This window comes from Thermobia domestica, chromosome 18, assembly GCF_964235325.1.
Source record: "Thermobia domestica chromosome 18, izTheDome1.hap1.1, whole genome shotgun sequence".
NCBI classification, from domain to species: Eukaryota; Metazoa; Arthropoda; class Insecta; order Zygentoma; family Lepismatidae; genus Thermobia; species Thermobia domestica.
In genome coordinates, this window is record NC_137471.1 from 147,818,063 (window position 1) to 147,841,232 (window position 23,170).

Below are 23,170 nucleotides of genomic sequence, written 5' to 3' on the forward strand. Positions count from 1 at the left end.
GCAAGAAAATTTAAAAAAAATCTAGTTTCATTTCCAATACTTTCCTTTCTTCTTGCTCCTTCGGCACCCTCTTGCTATCAGCACCCGTGGCAACCGCCCCGCTGGCCCCCCAACTTAGCTACGACTCTGATGAGGACTATTCTAAATATAAAGCAATCTATTCTACAGTTGCTAAATGGGTAAGGGATAACACAAGCACTTATATATTTAAAAATTAGTTGTATTTAAGGTAAAGTATTTTTTATCTTAAAAAAAATATTTTAACTTCCAAGCAACTTATTATGAGCAAATGTACTATCCAATGTAATGTAGCATGGTGGATTAATATCGTCACTGTTAGAACAAATGCTATGCTTCAAAGATCGTGAAAGAAAACAGGAGAGTGAATTAGTTGCCGCCTATCATATTAGTAAAGTACAACAATACAATTGATATTGTTTTCATTTGGTTATGTTATATCCCAGATCAAGTGTTAATTCGTTTTCTAAATATTAAATTTTTATTATTCTAGATATTCTTTGGAACTTTTAAATAGCTTGTCAAGTCACACTTCGAAATTAAAACTTGGTTTGTTTGTACTTGGAGACGGTTAACTTTCCTTCTTTTTGTTGACTCTTTCATTAAGGACTAGATTCTACAAGAGCAGCAGATGTGCTGAGCATATATTACCCAATAGCAGTGCGCGAATTAGGTTGTGTATATTTGAAGGGGGATAAAATAGTTCCTAACAGGAGATAGTTGATTGCTTTGTGAGGGATCAATGTTTCAATTTGTTGCTTTTGGAAGGGATTAAAACAAAATAGAAGGAAATTCCGCCCCGGATTCGCACCCTGACCTAAAGGCATGAGTGGCCCAAGCTGGATGGTAGGCCCTGGTTCCATGATATATGTTACGCCACATAGGGTAGGTTTATTTATTTATTTATTTATTTATTTATTTATTTATTTATTCGAGAAATCTAACAAATTTAGTGGGAAAATTTATTAAATTGAATTACTGCTTTCGCAAAATCATGCATTTAGCTTTTGTTTTTCTTTCGTTCGTTCTTTCTTTATTTATTTCTTTTTTTAAATTTGTCTGATTTAACTTTGTTAAAACATTCTATGGGAATTTTCACATTCCGATACTATGAAAAGAAATAAAAAGTACTCCTACATTTGAATATTACTTACTAGTCAAAAGGTTTCTATTGTTTTGTTATTTTTCTTATTCGTTTCCTTAACAGCATAATGTTTATAGGACCTGCATTTAAAAGATAGATCTGTCCTGTTCAAACAACTTGAGCAAACTGGAAAACTACCGCGTGCTCAAAGAACAGGCAAGAGGAAGAGCGAAAACTGACCGTTTCTTTTTCTTCTTCTTTTACGCGTCTATTTTTACGCTAGGTGTATGGGCGAACTTACGGACCGAAATTTACGACATAATTTTACGGACCGAAAATGCGCGCTGAAAATACGCTAGTGTATGTTGGCCTTAAGACTTCCTACCTGTACGCATAGCGTAGTTTGAAGGAATAAAAAATCAGGTTATAAATTTTGTCTCAATTTTAGAAAATGAGACGGGATGAGGACCTCTTTTTTATAATCGAATCGAGAGAAAGAACTTCAATAACCGAGACAAGGTGTGACTTTAAAATAAAACCAGCATAGGTAAGGAAACCTTATTTCTAGTCTTCATCAAAATTTTAAACGGCGTCTATTAAATACATTTCTCTTGTTTTGCTATGGTCAATAGTTACTATTAATATAGCGCTCATTATTCCATTGCTATAGTAATCAATCATTGTTCAGTGGAGCGGTAAATATGTTTACTACACCTGACTTACGCAAAATTCAATGAAAAATGTGTTCTAAAAATTATTCTAAAAAACTGACACAAAAAAGAAAAATAGTCACTGACCATCTGACAATTTGGAAAGATAGATGGCAACGACATACGAGAAATGACGTATGGGTTTTCACAGCGGGACAGTTGTCTGTTGGTGTTATTTAGTTTTGTTTTCTGGTTTCGTGGAAGACAGGAACCGAGCCTGTGGGTTTCTGAAACTGTATAAGCAAAAGAGGCGTGTCTCCCGTTTGAGTGACCGCATGTTGCATGCAACTCAGCCAACTGGCACGTGTCAACTATTAAGGGCTGTGCTGTTGAAGTTGGTAAAAAAAAAAGGCGCGGAATAAAAAGAAGGAGGTTTCCAACTTTTGACCATAATGGACCTGTATTATTTGGCCTTTCTTTGATTTTTCATTCTTTTTTTCATTTTTTTCTTAAAGTAAAACCCGGTTACTGTGTCCCACGATTACGCTGACTACGTTAAATGAGACGGGTATGAGAAATGCAGGACATGGAGGAATAAAACAATTGGGAGGGCGGGACAATTCACAGAAAACGCACCTTAACATTATTTGTCCACCACATAGTTCACTTGGCTTAGGCGGGTATCTAACCAAGGATCACATGCAGCAGAGGTGAACGCTCTACCACTGAGCTGCTACTGCCTCTGTTATCATGTTTAAATTTAAATATTAATACATAACTGAATAAGTAAACAATAATAATTAACAATAAGGCATGGCTAACTTACAATATAATATTGGTAGTTTGTTACGTAATCATTTTTTTCGGCACCATGGTAATATTTTTATATCAGTGACGGAAAGAGTTACTAACTTTTACTCATGTCCCCGAAGCTAGTGCTCTCAAACGGGTCGGGTCGGGTCAGGTCAACTCGGGTCGGGTTGTCGGGTCGGGTCAGTCGGGTCAGCTCGGGTCGGGTTGGGTCACTCGGGTCGGGTTGTCGGGTCAGCTCGGTTCGGGTTATTCGAATCGGGTTGTTGGGTCGGGTCAATCGGGTCAGCTCGGGTCGGGTTGTCGGGTCGGGTTATTCGGGTCGGGTTGTCGGGTCGGGTCGGGTCAGTCGGGTCGGGTTGTCGGGCCGGGTCAGTCGGGTCAGTTCACTTTGGCCAACTAAGTTTAGGTTGAGCTTAAACTCGGCTGGAGTCGAAAACTGCTGTTTTACATAGCTGCCTAATTAAAAATAGCAATTTTCAATTGATTTTATAGAAGCCATAAATGTATTTTGAACACTTGCAGCTAGTGTTTTTATGGTAAATGCTTATTTTTGTAATTGGGTGTACTTTTATTTTTAAATGTGGAAGATTGATTTTACCAATCGACTGTAATATTAATATCTACGCCAATATGGAGTCTGGATTTAGAACAAAACTAGAAGTTGTTTAAGCAAGGCCAAAAGAAAGATTGGATATGGACGACCAAGCCCAAGCAGGGCCGCGGTAGCTCAGTGGTAGAGAATTCATCTCTGGTGCATGGTGTCCATGGTTCGATCCCAGCTTGTGCTAAGTAGGCTTTGTGGTGGAGAAACGCCGTGTAGTGGGTTTTCTCGGGGTTCTCCTGTTTCCTCTTTCTCATGGTCACCATATCCCTTAGCCTCGAAGCAGAATCGAGAGTCAAACTCAGGGGTGTAGCCAAGGGGGCCATCGGGTCCAGCCCCCCCCAAATGGTTTCCCCCCCCAAATGACCAGCTTTAAAAACATCATAGTAAAATTATCTCGCTTCCTTCATTTAAAAGTAACAATGTTATTGACAATTAATATTTTACGGTAAAATAGTATGGAGAAATATTGTTTTTCCATACCGATCGAAAAATAGGATACATTTTTGTGACAGCAGATTACACAATTTACTGCGATTTATATTTGACAGTTTAAAGACAAACATTTTAACAAGGTATTATAAATACAGCCATAAAACAAAGGTACTAAACTGATTTGTAAGTACATTATATTTTTATATGCTTTAACAAGTATTTTAAAAGACATAGAGGATGGAAAATTTGGTAAGAAACAATGTTTTTATTCAGTTTGGATTTCATTCGCTCTCTCTTTTATTTCTACTCAGTGTAATAAAATAATTGTTTTTTTTTTAGTCACGAATAATAAATAAATATTTTTGTCAGGAAACTATAAAGAAATTAAGTGAAATTTCAAAGAAAATCAATCTTGTGTACATAGGTTCTGTATACAAGGTCTTAAATTTAAATAAAAAGTTAACGAAGAAAACTTTTGTTGCTTTTTCACACACCACCTTCGAACATCGATACGTCACCTAACCTGGAAGATCAAAAATAGTCCCATCAACATCGACGACCTTCTGAAAACGTTCTGGAAGGCCCTGGAATCCATCGCGGTAGAAGTTGGTGGGCCGTGAAACGAAGAAGGTATCAGGTGCATTTTGGACTTTTACTAGGGATTTGAATTGGCGGCCTCTAAGTTGATTGTCCAAAGAATGGAACAGGTAATAATCGGACGGTGCAATACACGGGGAATATAGTGGTTGCAATATTGTTTCCCATCCAAGGCGGAAAATGGTGTCCTGAGTCATCCTAGCCACGTGGGACTTAGCGTTGTCCCATAAACGAGGACCCATTTGCAATTCAGAAGTGATGGCTCCAGAGTTTTGAGTTTTTGTTGAGCACAGCTCAACTGCTGACCCTACACAGTTGCATTGATACTCTGACCAGCTGGTAGCAGTTCCCGATGCACGATGCACCAAACACACAGAAGGACCTTCTTCTGGTACAGTGCTGGTTTCGGCTGTTTTGAAATCGGTTCATGGGATGCTAACCAATGATGACGGCGCCGTGGAGCTTCGTATAGGACCCACTTTTTATCACATGTCAACGCCCTGTCCAGAAATGGCTCCGAAACAGTAAATAAACCCATACGACTGCCGCGTTGCCTTCTGGCCCGGAGTCAAAACATGTGAGACCCAACTTGTAGTGCTTCCCAACTTGATGGATGTGCTGCCGAATGGTTTCTCCACACACTGAATTGTAGTCCCAGTTCCTCTTTGTACGTACATGTGTTGGTCTTCTGGCATGTGGTGTTTTTGGGTGTTTCGTCATCGTCCTTAAACTTGTTAAACCATCGCTGCACTGTCCGCGTCCTCACGACACCCTCAACAAAGGCCTGGCATATTTTCTGTCCTGCTACAGCGGCGTTTGACCTCCATTTGAACTCGTTCAGCATACATGCTCTTATGACGCTCTGTGGATGTCCCATGTTCCCTCTGTCTTTACGCAAGTTCACTTCACTGTGTATCTGAATTGCCACAACCGGGTAGTATGTTGGATATACCCACACCAACAACTGACGTTCGCCTTATCTCCACTCGCATTCAACTCACGGTGTTAGGTCCAATTGAACACAGACCTCCACGAAAAGGGACAGAACTTTCTGGTTATCTTTATAGTTATGCACAAAAGTATAGCGTTTGGTCCCGGGCAGTAGATCTTGATTAAGTATAATAAAAACTATCTTGAATATAATTTATGGATAATAATAATAATAATAATAATAATAATAATAATAATAATAATAATAATAATAATAATAATAATAATAATAAATAAGCTAAAATAGTGTTTTTAGTTTTCCAAAAGGAAACCAAAATTTTCCTTTCTTTTAGGCCTGAAAAACACTAGCAGCAACACATTTTTTTGCTTTGTACATTGTAGCCGCCCCCCCTCAAAAACGACGGGCCCCTCCTACACGAACCTGCTGGCTACACCCCTGCTTAAAGTGAATATTTCATTTTATTTCACCAAGCCCAAGGATCGATACAAGAACAAGATAAAGATTAGATATGCAAGACGAATTGCATAGTAATCTTGCTCTTGGCCTTGTTTTGGTGATCACCAAGTAGCGATGAGCGTATTTTCTAGCTTTCCGTATAGTATGAAAGACCATAATCAAAATCACACTTGGTCTTTATTTGTACCGATGAGGTGAGCATTCTTGGCTCTTGTATAGCATGAAAGATCACCAAGACTACGAAATGCAGGACCAAGACTTATTTATTTATTTATTTATTTGTACCCTCAACAGAGTATAAAACTCCAGTTACAGAAGGTTAACATTAGTGTTTATGTCCAGTTAACCAGTAAGAGTAATGATGATACATAAGTTTAAATACATACATAAATAAATACATAATAACAGGACAAGACAAATGTACAAATAGGCCATGATTCATAGGACTTCCAAAACTTGGTTCCTAAAGTGACGTTCTTTGTTACTAAATATATCCAAAAACACATTCTCTTTACTTATTGCATTGTAAGCAGCACTAATTCTCCAAGTAGGTGACATATACAGTATATTTGTTCTTGCTTTCCGGCAAAAGAATATGTTATTATTTTTTGCACGCGTTTTGAGGGACGGGGCTTGAATAAATAGATTTTGTAACAGCGCTGGACAGTCAATTTTATTATGCAGAAGTCGAAAGAGAAAAATTAAGTCAGTTAGTGTTCTTCTTTGTTCTAACGTCCTGAATTTAAAATTGTCAACAAGATTGGTATAGTGTTCAAATTTTGGATAAAGACCGGTCTTTTTGTAGGTAAAATATCTCAAGAATTTACTTTGTAATTGCTCAACTTTCTGGCATTCAGATTTTAAGTATGGATTCCAGATAACTGATGCATATTCTAATTTAGCCCTAACATACGAAAAGTAAAGAGTCTTCAACGTCATCTCATTTCTAAGTTCATTACTCATTCGAATTACGAATCCGAGGTTCCTGTAGGCTTCATTAGTTATTTTATCTACATGTTGGTTGAATGTTAACCTATGATCAAATATTACTCCCAAATCTTTCACTGAGTTCGATTTATTTAAATTTGTCCCACCAATGAAATACGAATATTCGCAAGGAAACTCTTTTCTACTGAACGTCACAGACACACATTTAGCTACATTCATCTGAAGTTTGTTTACCTTACACCAATTCATTACCTTATTTAGGTCTTGTTGTAATAAATAACAGTCTTCTTGTGTTTTGATTTTGGCATATATTTTGAGATCGTCTGCAAACAGTAGTTTTTCTGAATTTGTAATGCAACTCGGAAGATCATTGATAAAAAGTAAAAAGAGAAGAGGTCCCAAGTTCGATCCCTGCGGAACTCCTGAAATCATGTCGATTTCTTTAGAAAGAAATTCTTTATAGATAACGGACTGTTTACGGTTATGTAAATAAGAGGAAAAGAAATTGACCATCGCTGGACTAAAGTTAAATAAAGCTAATTTATGTAGTAAAACATCATGTTGTACGGTGTCAAAAGCCTTACTGAAATCAGTATATATAACATCTACTTGACCATTGTTGTCCAAAGAAGAAGCTATATAGTCTGTAATAATACCTAAATTTGTAACTGTCGATCTACTTTGTAAGAATCCATGTTGATATATCGAGATTACAGGGCGCACGTGATTTAGTATTCGAACATATAGGATACTTTCAAATATCTTGGCAAATACGGGTAAAATTGCAACAGGCCGAAAGGTTCCAATATTGTTTTTCTTTACTGATTTTGGAATTGGGCAAACTATTGAGTGCTTCCATTTGTCAGGAAAAACATTGTTTTTTATTGCAAAATTAAATATTATACTTAGAGGATATTTGAAAATATCAGTACATGCTTTAACAATATATGGAGGAATGTTGTCATTTCCCATTGATTTATTAGATTTTAATTTTCTGATTGCCCTTTCAATCTCTTCTATGGTTATCTCCGATATAAAAAAAGAGCCTAACATAGTATTATTATCAATGTTATCACCAAATGAATGACTACTACCGGTATCGTCAGTTGACGACGCTAGTCTATATATAGACTGAAAATGGTGTGCGAAAGCATTTGCAATCTCATCATTTTTGCTCAGGGTACGTCCTTGGTACAACAGTGGTCCAGAAGAGAGATGTCGCGTTTTACTCTTAATATAGTTCCAAAATTGTTTTGGGTCTTCCTGTATGTTAATTTCCGTTTCTAAAATAAATAATTTATACTCTCTTGCTATTTCCTGTTTCACTTCCTTCCGCAATTTACAAAATTCATTGTAATGATATTGACAATTCTCCTTTCCCCTCAGCCAAAAAGCACGGTGGTACGATTTCTTTTTTATTTTTTCTATTATACTACTTGTAAACCAACATGGAAAAATTTTTGTGGACTTTTTTCTCAAGGGAATACTTTTGCGAAAAGCGTCATAAATTATTTCGTAGAATTGGTCCACCATTCTATTTACATCCCGGTAAGTTCCCAGACTTAACCAGTTAATTTCATGTAGATCTTTGTAAAGTCGCAAAAAATTTCCCTTTCGAAAGTTGAAACCTAAAATATTTTTATGGGATTTCGATTTTATTGCCCTTTTACACAATATATTTATGAGAAGGCACGGATGGTGCATGTCCTCTTTTACGAGAGGATGAAGCTCTCTTTCTACAGTAACATTCTCAAGGTTAGAGAGCACGAGGTCCAACGTTCGTCCTAAGCTGTTGCACACATTATTAAGGGATGTTAGGTCATAATACAATAGGAAATTATATAAATGCTGATATTTGCCTGTCAAGTTAAGAAAAGAAAATTACGTTCCATTTATTTGAGAACAGTTCATATCCCCCAGTATGAGAATAGTGCTGCCTACTTCACAATTGCCTTCAATAAATTGAAAGAAATAATCATATTGAGAGATACTGGAGTCCGGTTCAATATACACAACGCAAATGTAAACAGCCTTTTAATTAATTTTTACTTTCACAAGAATACCATCCATGTTCAGATCGGTATAGGTAACCTGAATCACTTCTATGTTCTTAAATGCCAGTAGCACGCCTCCCCCACGTGTTTTATTGCATGCACTATCCCTATCTTTCCGATAAACGGAATATCGAATATCAAAAAACTCATGATCAGAAAAACTGTTATTTAACCAAGTTTCTGTTAATGCTACTATGTCATAGTCATTTGATAAAATATTAGGATAAAACTCAGTCGCCTTCTTTCTAAGAGATCGCACATTCATATAGCACATACGTAAATGTTCTATTTTTTTACCACTTTCAAACACATTAGAGCATTCAGTTTTCAAAGTCTTACCTTGAGGGTCATTTAACGTTTCCTGTCAATTTCGAAAAGTCCCCTGAGGTCGTGCTCCTCCTCTTCTTCTTGTTTGTCGAAGGACAGGATATTCCTTTTCATTCACCCTTGCCGCTGCTGGTGTTTGTCCGACTGGAGCCCAAACAGAGGGAAGATTACCTTGCATTGTTGCCGACTCCTTCTCGTTAGCACTAGTTTCACTACCATACTGCACTTTCGAAGACATCTGGTTGTTACTATTTTTCTTAAGATCTTCTAGCCGGAAAGGATTCCCATCGATGTACAGCTTATTATACTGAAGTCGTGCTTTCTGACCCCTCGACACTGCTTCGATCCGGTGAGTGTTAGTTCCTTCCTAATGGCACGAGTAGCATAGCAAAAGTCCTCTCCTATTCTGACAGGCGTTCCCTTGGCACGATAAGCACTTCTTAGTATTTCTTCCTTTCTTTTGTAATTCGCAAATTTCACTATTATGGGTCTATCCCTCCCCCTGCCCAATCTATGTGATCTTTCAATGTCCATCGGATTAAGTTCAATTTGCAGTTTCTCCTCAACGAATTCCCTTATCAATTCCTCTGTTTCCTCCCATCTGTCTTTCTCCCCTTCCGCAATATTGTAGAAAACAAGATTATTGCGGCGGGAGTGGTCCTCAAGCTTATCAATCAACTTCTTTGTCTCCTCCAACTGTCGCTTAAGTTCCTTATTTTCATTCTTGATAGCACTTAATTCACCAGTCAAGTTCTCTATTTTTTTTACCCAGGTCACAGATGGTTGAGCACAATGATATTATTTTACTGTCCATGTCCTCAAGCTTGGATAACACATCATCTATTGTAGCTGGTCCAGGATTCAGTTCCACCCCACCAATTACTAGCAACACAGCAATCACAATTGCCATGAAGTACATAGGAGACAAAGAATAAGACGCAGTATTGATGACCAAGACCCAGGGAGCGAATTGTTTGAATTTCATTTGTTGGGCTGAAAGTGATGAAATAAAATTAGTACTTTATAATTAAATATCAACCTGTATTTTTAAATTCATATTATGTATCTTCTTACGTGCAACTATATATACTGTAAAATACGTTTTAATTACCGAGAAAGAAAAATCAAAGTGGTACGGGTCCCGGAATAATAAGAACCTATTTTAGAATGAAAGTTGAAGGGTTGGAAAAGATCACAAGTATTCTCCTGTTTCCTCAACCCTTATCATTGTAGTTAAACGATTTCCTTTTGTCTCCGCCAAGAGACTCTTGCTACTGCCTTCTGAGAAGACGCCCTGCCGTCCAAGCAGGTGAGAACACTGACCTTGAAGAAAAATTTCGTCACATAGAACTAAAGAAAAAAAAATATAAATAAATAAATCAATCAATAAAAAATTAAAAAATAAAAATAAATTTCTCCCACGTCGGACATTGGTATCATTTATAAAAAGAAATAACCAAACCTCAAAAGTTGCATAGTAAAGATGCATATACAAATCCCCGCTTGATCTAGCTAGTGGTTAACATGTAAGACTTCGGTACACGTGGTCCGGGTTTAATTCCCAATGGGAGTGCATTTTGGTGTTCACCCAGTGTTGTGACCATAGTGCTTTCAAACGGATCGGGTCGGGTCAGTCGGGTCAGCTCGAGTCGGGTTATCGGGTCGGGGTGTATGATCGGGTCAGTCGGGTCAGCTCGGGTCGGGTCGTCGGGTAGGGTCAATCGGGTCAGCTCGGGTCGGGTTATTCGGGTAGGGTCAATTGGGTCAGCTCGGGTCGGGTCACTCGGGTCGGGTTATCGGGTCGGGTCAGTCGGGTCAGCTCGAGTCGTGTTGTCGGGTAAGGTCAATCAGGTCGGATCACGGTTCGGGTCAGTCGGGTCGGGTCAGTCAATTCGGGTCACGGGTCGGGTCGGGTCGGTCTTCAACCCGACCCGACCCGACCCGTTGAGAGCACTACCCGAAGCTTTCAAGCCAACAGATATACTCGGTGACAAACACGGTATGACTGAGTCTACGAAACATTGACACGCATATGCAAAGTATGTTTCAGGATTATTAATCCAAGGAGCATAATTTACAGTTATATTTTTCTCTCTTCTTACTATAATCATCTCTCTTGTTGTTATGGTTGTCAAAATATTACAATCAACTATAAATTGCAATGTATGTCAATCTATTAAGCGCTTGAGAATATTTTTTTTTTTTGAAAAGGAAATTTTCCTTTTTTTCATGACGTAGAACTTTAATCGAACGTATGCATGCTAAAACTCAAGTCGAAGATGATGGTTGACATCAAATTTTCATAACTACGAATCAGAGATGAAAGAAAGAAAGACTACATGGCAAGATGCAATCTAGAATTTTATATAATTGCCGCTAGAGAGGGGTGTTCGTTTAGAGGTCATCCGCCCTTTACCCCGAATTTCAGGTTTTGGGGACATAGAAACCTTAGGCTGAGCAAAGTCCAACATAAAAAATTGGAAGTCCTTACACCGAATAAATACGGATTTTGATCAGTTATAATCCATTTCCATTGGCCGTAAGGAGCTATAGGCCTATATTGCTCTCTTGTATACTTTTTGCCCAAGGATTAAAAAGGGCCTGCTTAACATTTGGTAATTGGGCTTGAACAACTTCACAGTTTTAATTATCTGTGTGTTATCCGTATTTATTCGGTTGAAGGACCTCAAGCTTGTTTTGTTTAACTTTGCTTATCAAGAGACTTCTAAAACTTCCTTACTGAGCCCAAAATCTTAAATCCAGAGTGGGGATGGGGGCGGTTGCCCTCATGTCCCACTGACACCACTGTCCAGCGATTGTCACATGAAACTACCACACGCCATTTCGCATGGTTCGAGACAACGAGCTTGCTCATAACATCTATGAGGTCAAAAATGTTTCGGTAGCTTAAAAGGTTGTATCCCATCTTCCTATATTTTCGTCTAGTCTCATGTACCTTTTCACAATACACTACAGCGTCTGAGTTATGGTTTGCAAAGAGTCGAAATCTGTTCATTAATTTTCCGTCATACAGTCTATCTTACGAAAAGCTAGCAGCATTTCCTCGTTTAAGTATTTGCAGCAGTCAAGAATAACCTTCATTACTTCTCGATGATGATTTACAAGATCATTACTTTGCACCAAAACACTTGAATCAATTCGATTATCTGCTAACAATTGTATTCTTGCAATTTGATATTCGAAATACCATTTTTATATTTCTGTGACCTCTCTATCTCTAGAAGCATTTTTTTAAAAAAGAAATCCACCCTTTTTATCCCGTTGAAGATCATACGGTTTGATATCTTGGTGAGGCATAGCATGCAATGCACGCAGAAAGTCGCATCTTTAGATTTGCTATAGGCTAACCATTTTCGCTTTTTGGGTACAATAATGTAGTAATTGACTTGGTAACTAGATTTTACGTTTCTTTTTGTCTTTGCGTGAAAAGAGGCAATTTTAATTTTTTTTAAATTAAAACAATCCTCCACCCCAAAATTTTAATGACACTATTGAGGTCATGTTCCCCTCGTGCGAACATCCCTGACTGTAGATATTTCCGTTAATTTCCATTAAATCTTTCGCCGCCAGAAAAAATATATATTTCTTTAAAACAGCTGCCATATTCAAAGATTCTGAAGAATCATGATTTTAGCGCATGCTAAGTTTGATTTAGTTAATAACTAGCAGAATACCCGTTCTTCGCATGGGGAGAATAGTTTCAGTTTTGACATAAAAGGGCACCAAAATTATCACCAATCAACTTATGGACCCGAAAAACGATTAATTTGAAACTAATATCGGTAACTTACAATGAATTTTACCTGTCACCATCCGCCTTCAGGAGTAGTAGTGGCGTATGAATTATAATTTAAAGGGCATTGCAAGTATCATTGTGCATCTTAGCGACCCCGAAAACTATAGATTGGACATTAATATTCGTCATATTCTTTGTATATCTCCTCCTCCCTCTGCCCCAACTTGCGGGGGTGAATTGGGATTTAAACGACGACGGAATTGTCACTGTTCATCTCAGCGATCCCGAAAACTATAGATTCGACACTAATATTGATTATTTACGATCATTTTTAAATAGCCCCAAGTCGTGTCTTCGAAGTTACATGATGAAAACCATCCCAGGCCCGAAACTAATTCATGTTGAAAATGTGATCAAGATCAGTCATTAACTTACAAACATAGTCACTTTCATTTGTATATAGGTTCCTATATACATTGCAGAATAGGTTAATAATTGCAAGAATTACGATTTTTTTGCAAAGTTCATAACTCCATGCAATTACGCATTTTGAAATTTATCACGCGATCTCACTGGCTAACAATTATATTTTCTAGAGGATGACGAAGAAAAAATGCATACAATTTGTCACTAAATATCTTATATGAGGGTTTCTGCAATAAAGTAGCGTTGTAAAGAAATGTTCATTATACCGATATAAAATGCACGTTATATTTAATAAATAGCTGCAATATATGCATGGAATTTTTTAAAGATGTTATTTGTAGATTTAATAAAGATGTAGATTTAATAATAATAATAATAATAATAATAATAATAATAATAATAATAATAATAATAATAATAGTGAATATCTACAATATATTATCATTATTCATACTTTATCTTATTTCTGACATAATACATAATACATAATTTTGTCCTCTTCAATCACAAGCCACTGTTGTGCTTATACGATAAATTTCTCCTCAATATCGTTCTGCCTACTTACTCAGTATACTACTAGACTAATATTCATTCACAACAATTCTTTGATTCAATACTTGATCCAATTTTGTTTGTATATACCCACACTCATGTCCAGTTCCATCTAAAGAAACTAGTATAAAACAATTTTGTTACCAAGCGTTATAGTAGTGTATGATTGAACTCCGGATATATGAAGAGCCATAAAAATGCAAATTACATATGGGCCGTTAAAATTAGTAAAATATGCAGTGGGCCGCGGAAAACTTTGCATTTGAATCAAATTTACTGCAATCCCGAGAGAACAGTTCGCAAATGTAGCATAGATTGTGTCTTAAGTTACTCATACACAGACCATGACAATAGTCTAGGAGACAACGTTTGTGTTTGTCTCGTATCGAAAAAGTATCGTAAAAATGGTGGTCTCTTCCCACACAGCAAGGAATATTTCCTCAATCAAAAGAAAATATTTTCCTTCGTTTCCAAAAGATTTTCCTTTTCTGTACATTTTCATGCTGGTTTCCCCAACGTATTCCGAATATTTCCCGAAAATATTTTCCCAAAAATGTTTGTAAAACATTTCAGAAATTACCTGGAGTACATTTTGAGAATGCTTGCCGGAAAGTAAATCCAGGAAAATATTCACAAAATATATTAGAAATATTGTTTTGGTTCTAATTTAATATATTTTCACTGTTGAGAAGGGAAATATTTTTGAAATTATACTAAAAATGTTTTCTATATGTGATACGGAAAACAATGAAACGAAATATACTCCACATATTTAAAAAAATGTTTTCTAATACGTCATTTGCAATATTTTCTATTTTTTACGAGAAAACGTATTAAATATATATTATAAAAACATTTAGAATATTTAAAAAAATCTTTCGTAATATAAGAAATATTTTTTAGAAATGTTTTGAAAAGGTTTACTTAATTTTTACAAAAGTATTTTGGTAATCTTCTTCTATAACTTAAATGAAACATTTTCGTATGATATTTTAGTATCATTTCCAGAATATTTTATCAAATTTTGAATATAAAACTTTAAAGCAGATAAAAGAAAACATTAAAAATGAATAGAAAAATGTTTTCCATTCTGTTTTGGAAAATATTTTGTGTCTTTAGTGAACAACATTTTCTGATATAGGTCTATTATAGAAACATTTTTACATTGTTTTCAGAATATACATAGAAACATTGATCTTAGAATATACATAGGTCTATTATAGAAACATTTTTACATTGTATCCCAAATATTTGCCGGAAATATTTTTTAAAATGTGTTTGGAGAACATTTAATGAAGTACAGGAAGCAGTGGCGTTAAATAAGCTTTCCGGGCTTAGCCCCACCGAAATTTGTTTTACTATATTAAAGTAAATGAAATATCCTGTACAATTTTCACATTTCCAGGAATAAAGTTAGCAAAAATTCCCTCCACGAAACAAAATCGTAAATACGCCACTGACAGGATGTGCATTTTTAGAACGTTAGTAAGAAAATAATGTAAGGAAAATTTTCACAAATTGTAATAGAAATATTGTGTTGAAGCAGTGGTAAAAGTGGATCTGAAAAGGTGGGGGGACGGTAGGTAGCGGATGACGTCACGCCGTTGCCCCTGACTATTTTGACCATTGTATTTTTTTAGGAACTGGGGAGACGCCGTACAAATTTTTTTCCAGGTGGGGGCGGCGTCCCCCCACACTTTTTGCCTCTAGTTGAAAGAGAAAATGTTTTCGAAGTAACACTAAAAATGTTTTACATAGGGCCTACATGATGAAGAAAACAGAATAGGCCTGTGAACAGAATAAAAAGTTTTCCAACATGTCATATGCAATCTTTTCTATTCTTACAAGAAAACATATGAAATATAATTTTTAAAATATTTCGAATATTTTAAAAATAAATTCGTTCGTAATATGAGAAATATTTTTCAGATATATTTTTAAAACGCCTATTAATTTTGTATGGAAATGTTTTTGTTACCTTGTCCTGTGACTTAAATGAAATATTTTCATGCAATATTTTAGAATTATTTCCACAATATTTTATCGAATGTTGAATAAATTCTCTCACAAGAGTATCGTAGTAGCATTATTACCAATCATTATACTAATTATAGCAGCATCAAATAAATATATTTGTTAAAAATTTGAAATTTATAATATCCTGGTGGCATCGCACAGACTTTTATTTGCGATCGTAAAATAGCATCGCTACATCAACTGTCATGTGTTTCTCAAAAGTACCAGCATTCCTTGCGCGATATGTTGAATTTGAGTGTTGATCTGTCCCTGTGAAGTTGTGAACATATTTACACGATCAGTTTATCTTAGTGGTCCGTATAAAGTGCACCAATACCGTCAAAATCATCAGTTTATAAACTGTCCAAAGGTAAAAGCAGGGGCAAGAAAGCAACAAGAAGAAGAAGAAGTTGTGACAACGCAAGAGCTTACAAGAAAAGTCGGTAAGTGGAACGATTACATAAAATAATTTAGCTTTATTGTCTGTAAAAGTTATGACAAATTTGTTTACAAATTAGTAAATTCATGTGGGAGGCTAGATTTCCATTTTTTATGTTTATACATAAAATACCGTGCAGGTTTCTTTTGGCTCACCATTCGAAATAATTGCTGAAAAATGAATTATTTTAATAATTTTCTTTTTACTGTCTCCTAAGTGATTTTCGATAGGCGATTTGAAATACGTCACATGGCATAGATGAAATTCAAAGGGAGCGTCAGATGTAATTGTCGAAAAATTACAGTTATTATTTTATGATTTGCGTATATATATACGGGGCCGGATATATCACGTAAAAACTACAGTACAAAAAATACAAATCAGCCTGTACTACGTGGCCACTAAAAAGCACCAATAGGCAGGGCTCTAGAACACAGGTCTCTCTTCCCATTTATCTGTAATATAGACAGAAATCAACGTGCCCTGCGGGGCTCTAACCCGCTTTCACTTGCTAACGCTCGCTCGGCAATACTATGTGAATTAAATATTTTACTTTGGTACAGAGAAAAAATCTATTAACCTATATGGGGACCTGTGTTCTAGAACCTTCCCGCAACAATACTATCTGAATCAGAGCAGGGCAAAGGTGGAGGACAGCAGGAGCGAGTGGATGCTTTCCAAAGGAAAAGGATGTGGGCAAGACTTTACTTTAGGCAAGGAAGTGGCAGTAAACAATTCATCTGAACCTGTTCCTGCAGTTAGTTACAGTTCTCAAGAAGGAAAGACAGAAAACAACGTGCCCTGCGGGGCTCTAACCCGCCTTCACTCGCTAACGCTCGCTCGGCGATTTGTACTTTATAATATTACTGCCTTGCCCAAAGTAAAGAGTTACCAGGCGTATATTACCATTTTAATGACAGGTTGTAATAATTCTGCGTGTAGTTATACTTCTGGCGTGCCACTCGAAATCTGTTTTTCTTTCAGAAGTAATGTTCCCGGGGCATTGCTAATACTATTCTAGTTATTATTATAAACGTATTGTTTTGGATGCTCCGGGGGGCACTGCCCTCCCAAAAACAGGTCTGGAAGAAACACTGCTCGAAATACTTAGTGAGATATAATTCTTTCGCCACTTTCTTTCTTCTTGTGTATTCAATGATTTTCGCCAAGCGAAGTATAAATTTTTCACTTGGCATAGATAAAATTCAAGGGGAACGTCAGAATTAATTGTCGGAAATTTACAATTCTTTTAGGATTTGCGTATTTATACTGAGTCCTGATGTGTGGATAAGAAGTACAGTACAAAAAATAGAAATCAATCTGTGTTAGTGGGCTTCTAAAAAGCACGAATACCATCTAACCGAGTCATGGAGGGTGAAGGCGGGGGCCCAAGGGGGTTCTTCCGAAGGGAGCAGGCACGTACTCTTCTATTTTGATCACGGGATAATGGCGCGTATATTACCATTTTAATGACGTATTCACGATTTCTTTTAGGGGACAGGTGCTTGGCTAACTGTTACTGGAGATGAAAAAATTCTGCAAGATAATTTATTTACTTTAATACAATTTCAATGGGCTTAAACCAGGAAGCCCCCTCTTAAATACACCACTGGGATATAATAATTGTGGGGATCATTCGAGCAGACGTTTAGACCGAGAACAAAATTTATAGGTAAAATGTGAAGTATTTTTCGTGAAGGAATAAGAGTGTGAATGTAAGTTATTTCTGTCATTGCACAGCTTATTGAAATGGATTTTGAATGCAAATACGGTAGGAGTAAGCGGCGGGAATTTCCGGTTCATACGTTAGTAGTGAACATCTGCGATGGCCGTAATGTGATTTTTTTTAAAATAAAGAATTGTGTAATAAAGAGAGAGGGATTATAAAGTTTCATGGTATGGTGAAGCGCGTAAAATCAACTGCGCAAAGTGTGGAAAAGATGTATTCACGAAGAAAAATTCAGAACAGAGGCAATAGCCCTACATACACTATTTTCAGTCGTAAAGGTGAGAAAGAAAGGGGGTATAACACACGTGTATTAGCTGTGAAAGGTTTTTTTTAAAGGATAGAAGTTAAGTGTTTTTGAAGATAAGAATAATTACAAATATTGTAAATGACCATCCTCTTATATGCGTACCCCCACCCCCCTGTCGCTGATGTGCCTGCTTCCAGCGCTGTCGCTCGGGCCCCCTGTTGTGTTTCTGCCCTGACTCGGTTAAATAGCGTTCTTACTTTTTACTGGCCACCTAGCACAAGTTGTTTCGATTTTCCTTTTAGAGCTTCTCATTTAATGCATAGGGGAGTACGGTTGCTTAGTGGTAGAGCGTTCACCTCCAGTGCTTGGAGTCCCTGGTTCGATGCCAGCTCGCGCGGTGTCGACTTTGTGGTGAACAAACGTGCTCGTGGGTTTTCTCGGGGTTCTCCCGTTTCCCCCCACTTTCTTCATTTCTCATTATCACCGTCTTCTTTAGCCTAAGAGGCGGGACGTTAAATTTAAGGATTTTTCATTTAGTGCATGTTCTGCAAAAAGAAACCGGAAGATGCAAGAAATGCGTCAAAATTTGATAAAACAGCCTGCTCGAGTATTGCCTAATTCTGCGTGCAGGTTTATACTATTGGCGTGCCGCTCGAAATATTTGTTGAAAAATTATAATTCTTTCGCTAATTTTGTTATTGTCTCTTAAGTGATTTGCGGCAGGCGAATGTAAATAGTTCACCTAGCATATATAAAATTCAAGGGGGCCATCAGACTAGATTTGCCGAAAAATTACAATTATTCTTGTATTGTATTGTATTCAGGGTTTGCCCAAGTGGGCCCAGCCCGGAAAAAAACACCGGTTTTTTCGGGTTGGACCCACCTGGGTTTTTGAGATTTTCGTTAGTATATTATTGGTGCAATTAACGTGATCACGTTGGAAGTGATTATTATCAAATTTTGGACTTTCCTTGGGCACATGAAGTGCTTTAACGTTAAGGTATACAACATCCAAAGTAAGACCTTTATAAAGTTCTTAATGCACTGAATGCATTTAAAAAAGCCGTACCTTAGATTGAGATAATTATAGAACAAATTCATTTATGGAATGTGCTTATATCCTATTTGAAGTAAAATATGCAATTTTGTCTTTAGAAAATACTTTCCGTGAATAGTGTGCTCGCTTACTTAGCGACGCCGAAGGACATTATCCTTCATACATCTGATGGGTTTAGTGCCATAGGTGCTGGTAGTACTAGTAAATATGTAGTGTATTGATAAAACTATTAGTATTATTTTTTATTATCTTTGATGGTAACACTGGTATTCTTCAGTAGAGTTTGGTTTTCCAACAACAGTTTAGTTTATTTATTTGTTGCTACTTTTCAAATAAACTTTCTGTAGAATCAACAGCAGCAATAGCGTAAAAAAATCGTGTCAAATTTAAGAATCTTAGTGCTCAGAATTTCGAAGAGTGCGTAACGCTTACTATTTCAAGTGCTGAATTCAAACTTTGTACTAGTGGAAGTTTCGATGTACAGTAAAGAAAGCATCGAAACTGAATACCGGTACTTCAACAATAAAACTATTTGAAAAAAATGAAATGAACTCTTTCAGTTTTATGTCCCACGGTTATGCCTGTTAGGCTAAAGGAGACCGTGATTATGAGAAATGAATAAAATTGTGGAATGAAGCAAGTCAGAGGAAACGGAAGAACCCGAGAAAACTCACGAGCACGGTGTTTATCCACCAAGAAGTCGACACGGCGCGAGCTGGAATCGAACCAGGGACCCCAAGCACCGGAGGTGAACGGTCTATCACTGAGCCACCGCGTCCCTAATAAATCTGTTTATTTTACGCTGTAAGATATTTAGTTTCATTTAAGACATATTGAAACATTTACTTTATGAAATTGAATTATACAGGGTGTTTCAAAACAACACCGACACAAAAAGTATAGACCAACCTGGGTGCACAATTGCTTCCTTTCGGACTTGTAGGCTGCTAAGAATATGAAAAGATGAACTTTAAAGGTCTATAGCGCCAAAACTATGGGACCTACCGTAGTCGTGTCGAGACTTCACTTAAAAACTGAGATGTGCACTCTCCAAAACTACACGTTTCAGAATCCTGCGGTACTCACGCAACAATTTTTATAGAGTTAGCCTTGCTACTGGCATATAATTTGGAGTACTGGCCAACTACCGCTTGTTCATGTTTTCGGCAGTGAACTTCAACAATAGAACCATTTATTTTACGCTAGAAAATATTTAATTTTATTTAAAACATTTTGAAACTTTTATTTTATAAAACATGAGTTATAGATTGATTTGTTTAAATTAAATTAATATATTTGTTTTCAATTAATATATTTGGCGAATGTCAGTGAGGGTATTAGGCTGATTCGTTCTATATTTGTTCGTTCGTCTGCCTGTACCACACGTACAACAGGGTACCACTTTCCGTCTTTTAAGTTTAAATTTTCAGGGTACAAGTACGAGACAAACTAAATCTCTCATGTTCAGATTTTGGCGGCATACCAACCTAAAATTTCAAAATAGCGGGTATCCACGCCGCAATTTTCAGTTTTTCAAGTTGAAATTTTCAGAGTAGAAGCACAAGACACTCTAAATTAACTGTATATATTTTGGCGGCGATCCAACGTAAAATTTCAAAATGAGTCATTTTTCAAAACAGCAGTGAATATAAAATTGTTGCAAGTTGTGACAATCATAATCTTGAAATATAAATCACATTTTAACACTTTTACCCTAAAGGCATTGGAATATTTTTTAAAAAAACCTCAATTAAACCCGAAGAAAAAACAAACCCGAAAAACCCCATATGGGTTCAGGTGTGTTGGACTTTTTCAAAAAAGTCCGGGTTTTTCAAACACTGATTGTATTGTATTTATTTTCACACGTTTTCATACAAATTGTTCACAACGTGAACGTATGAGTTGGACACGTCACAAGAACATTGTATGTGTACATATTTATACATTTAAATCTACATCCAATAGTAAAATAGCGTCAATTTAAGTAAAAGAGGTATAATTTTTCATTATTCTAATTTACATACAACGATATAAAACAATATAACAGTTAATAAAGCATTACATTATACATATGCAAAAATATATATACACTTTAATCCTTATTTACTACAGACATTTTTAATATAAGTGATTATGGATTTGCGAAATATTCTCCTACAGAATAGAAGCAGTGCTCGAATAGTTAGTACTTGATTGCTTTATTGAAGCCGGATGTTTTGTTTTTTAAAGTGGAAGGAAGCTTGTTATAAATATTCACTGCCATAGGAAATGTACTATTCTTATGCACTTTTAAACGTGAAGACTACATTAAAATCCGACGCTTGTCTTGTATTATGCATATAAATATCTGAGTTCAACCAGAAATTGCTTGTTATACCTATCTATATATCTTTTTTTACAAATTTTAGAAGTTCATATATATATATTATGACACAATTGGATTGTGTTGGGTTCGGTTCCGGTTCGGGGCAGCCATTCTTATGACCGGAAGAGTTTGATTCTTACCTGGTCCCATTCGGGATAAGCTAATTCACATACCCTTCTGAGTTCGAGTATTGTTCGATACGCCTTACCTGCGGTGGATTTCAGCAATTGGTGGAAAGAGGACATTCGCCGAACAGCTGACGACACTAAAATAAAACGTGTGCAAACCTCCCAGCAGGATCTCGAACCAATATGACACTCAATTGAGGTTGCGACTTCGGGCACCCACCGTCCTCGTCACGCCTGGTGACATCAACAAAATATTTACAAGTTGTTAGATGGAATATCCACCATTTCAGTAGTGACTTGTGTAGAGCACACAGTAAAAGTAATTGCAAACCAAACATGTACCATATGTAATTTTTATTCAATGAACACAAGTTGTATGTAATACTTACGTATACACTATTATTACATATTATAGTAAAATTTACTCAACGTAAATTAGCACATCATAAGCCCATAACGATGTTCATACGCAAATATTACGAAGAAATATTAGTGAATTATTGATTTCTTTCTTTCTTTGAAGAAAATAATCGATTGAGAATGCCGGCTGATACTTAAATTATACAATGCACAAACACTTAACACACGCTACTTATTCACAATAAATTTTGTTGCACTAAAAATTGGTGGCTTTGGGGGGGGGTGACGTTGTTATTCCCACTGATGAAATGTTTTTATAGATGCTTGTTGATTGATCAATGGTCATCATTTAGGCTCCGTTTTAGTTTTCTTTCTCAACTGCGAATAAATTCAACTATTTGTTTCTTAAGGTTCCATGCTCACAAATCATTCCTTTTTACTATTTCGAACGTCAAGCGCTGTTTTTATACATCCTTTGGTTTTGCACTAATTTTACATTTTTATATTACTTCGACGTTAGTTTTGTATGTTACGTAACTAGATTTAAAATTTTCATAAAGATGGTTGACGAAACTTTTGATTTTTGGTGAACACGACGTATGCAGAACCATTCAGCTAACAGCCATTCTTGAGCACCCCCGCGCTTCTTACTGGGCGTCAGTAAGCTTGCGCCATACATAACAAAAAATATTTTAAAAATATCAATAGTAAATGTTTTTTTTTATATAAAAGTATACATATTGAGAGGTGCTAAATGAGTTTACCATTAAAGCAAAATAATTGAAATGTTAAAAACAATAAAAGTAAGTCTCGATGATGATGGAATTCGACGAACCATGTTTTGCATCATTTTGACCATATTGCACCTCCTTTGTTCGGTGAACAGGAAGCACGAATCACCACTCACAGGATTGCCAACTTATAAAAAGATAAAACTAGAACACAGTTTGCGTCGACGAACAGTACATGGAGCCTCATTCCAATTCAACCAACAGTGACTGGGAAATTTAAAATGGAATGGGAGTGAGGGAGGCCACACGCTCACAATATAAACATGGAAGAGATAAGATTTCAATAAATTTAAATAGAGGTTTAAAAGAAGTTCGAGAAGAACTACAGTGCCAAGAATGAAAACCAACCAAAAGTCATACTAGTAGTG

General features: G+C 36.4%; 1 protein-coding gene across 1 annotated transcript in view; it reads left to right on the plus strand.

Annotated features, from left to right (window-relative positions):
* The window catches only part of LOC145675294 (uncharacterized), a 34,552-nt gene that overhangs the window by 6,343 nt on the left and 5,039 nt on the right, over positions 1–23,170 (plus strand). The window contains exon 2 of the mRNA XM_081745682.1: positions 15,944–16,129. Within this exon, the coding sequence (XP_081601808.1) occupies positions 15,944–16,129 (186 nt within the window). The remainder of the gene's footprint in view (positions 1–15,943; positions 16,130–23,170) is intronic.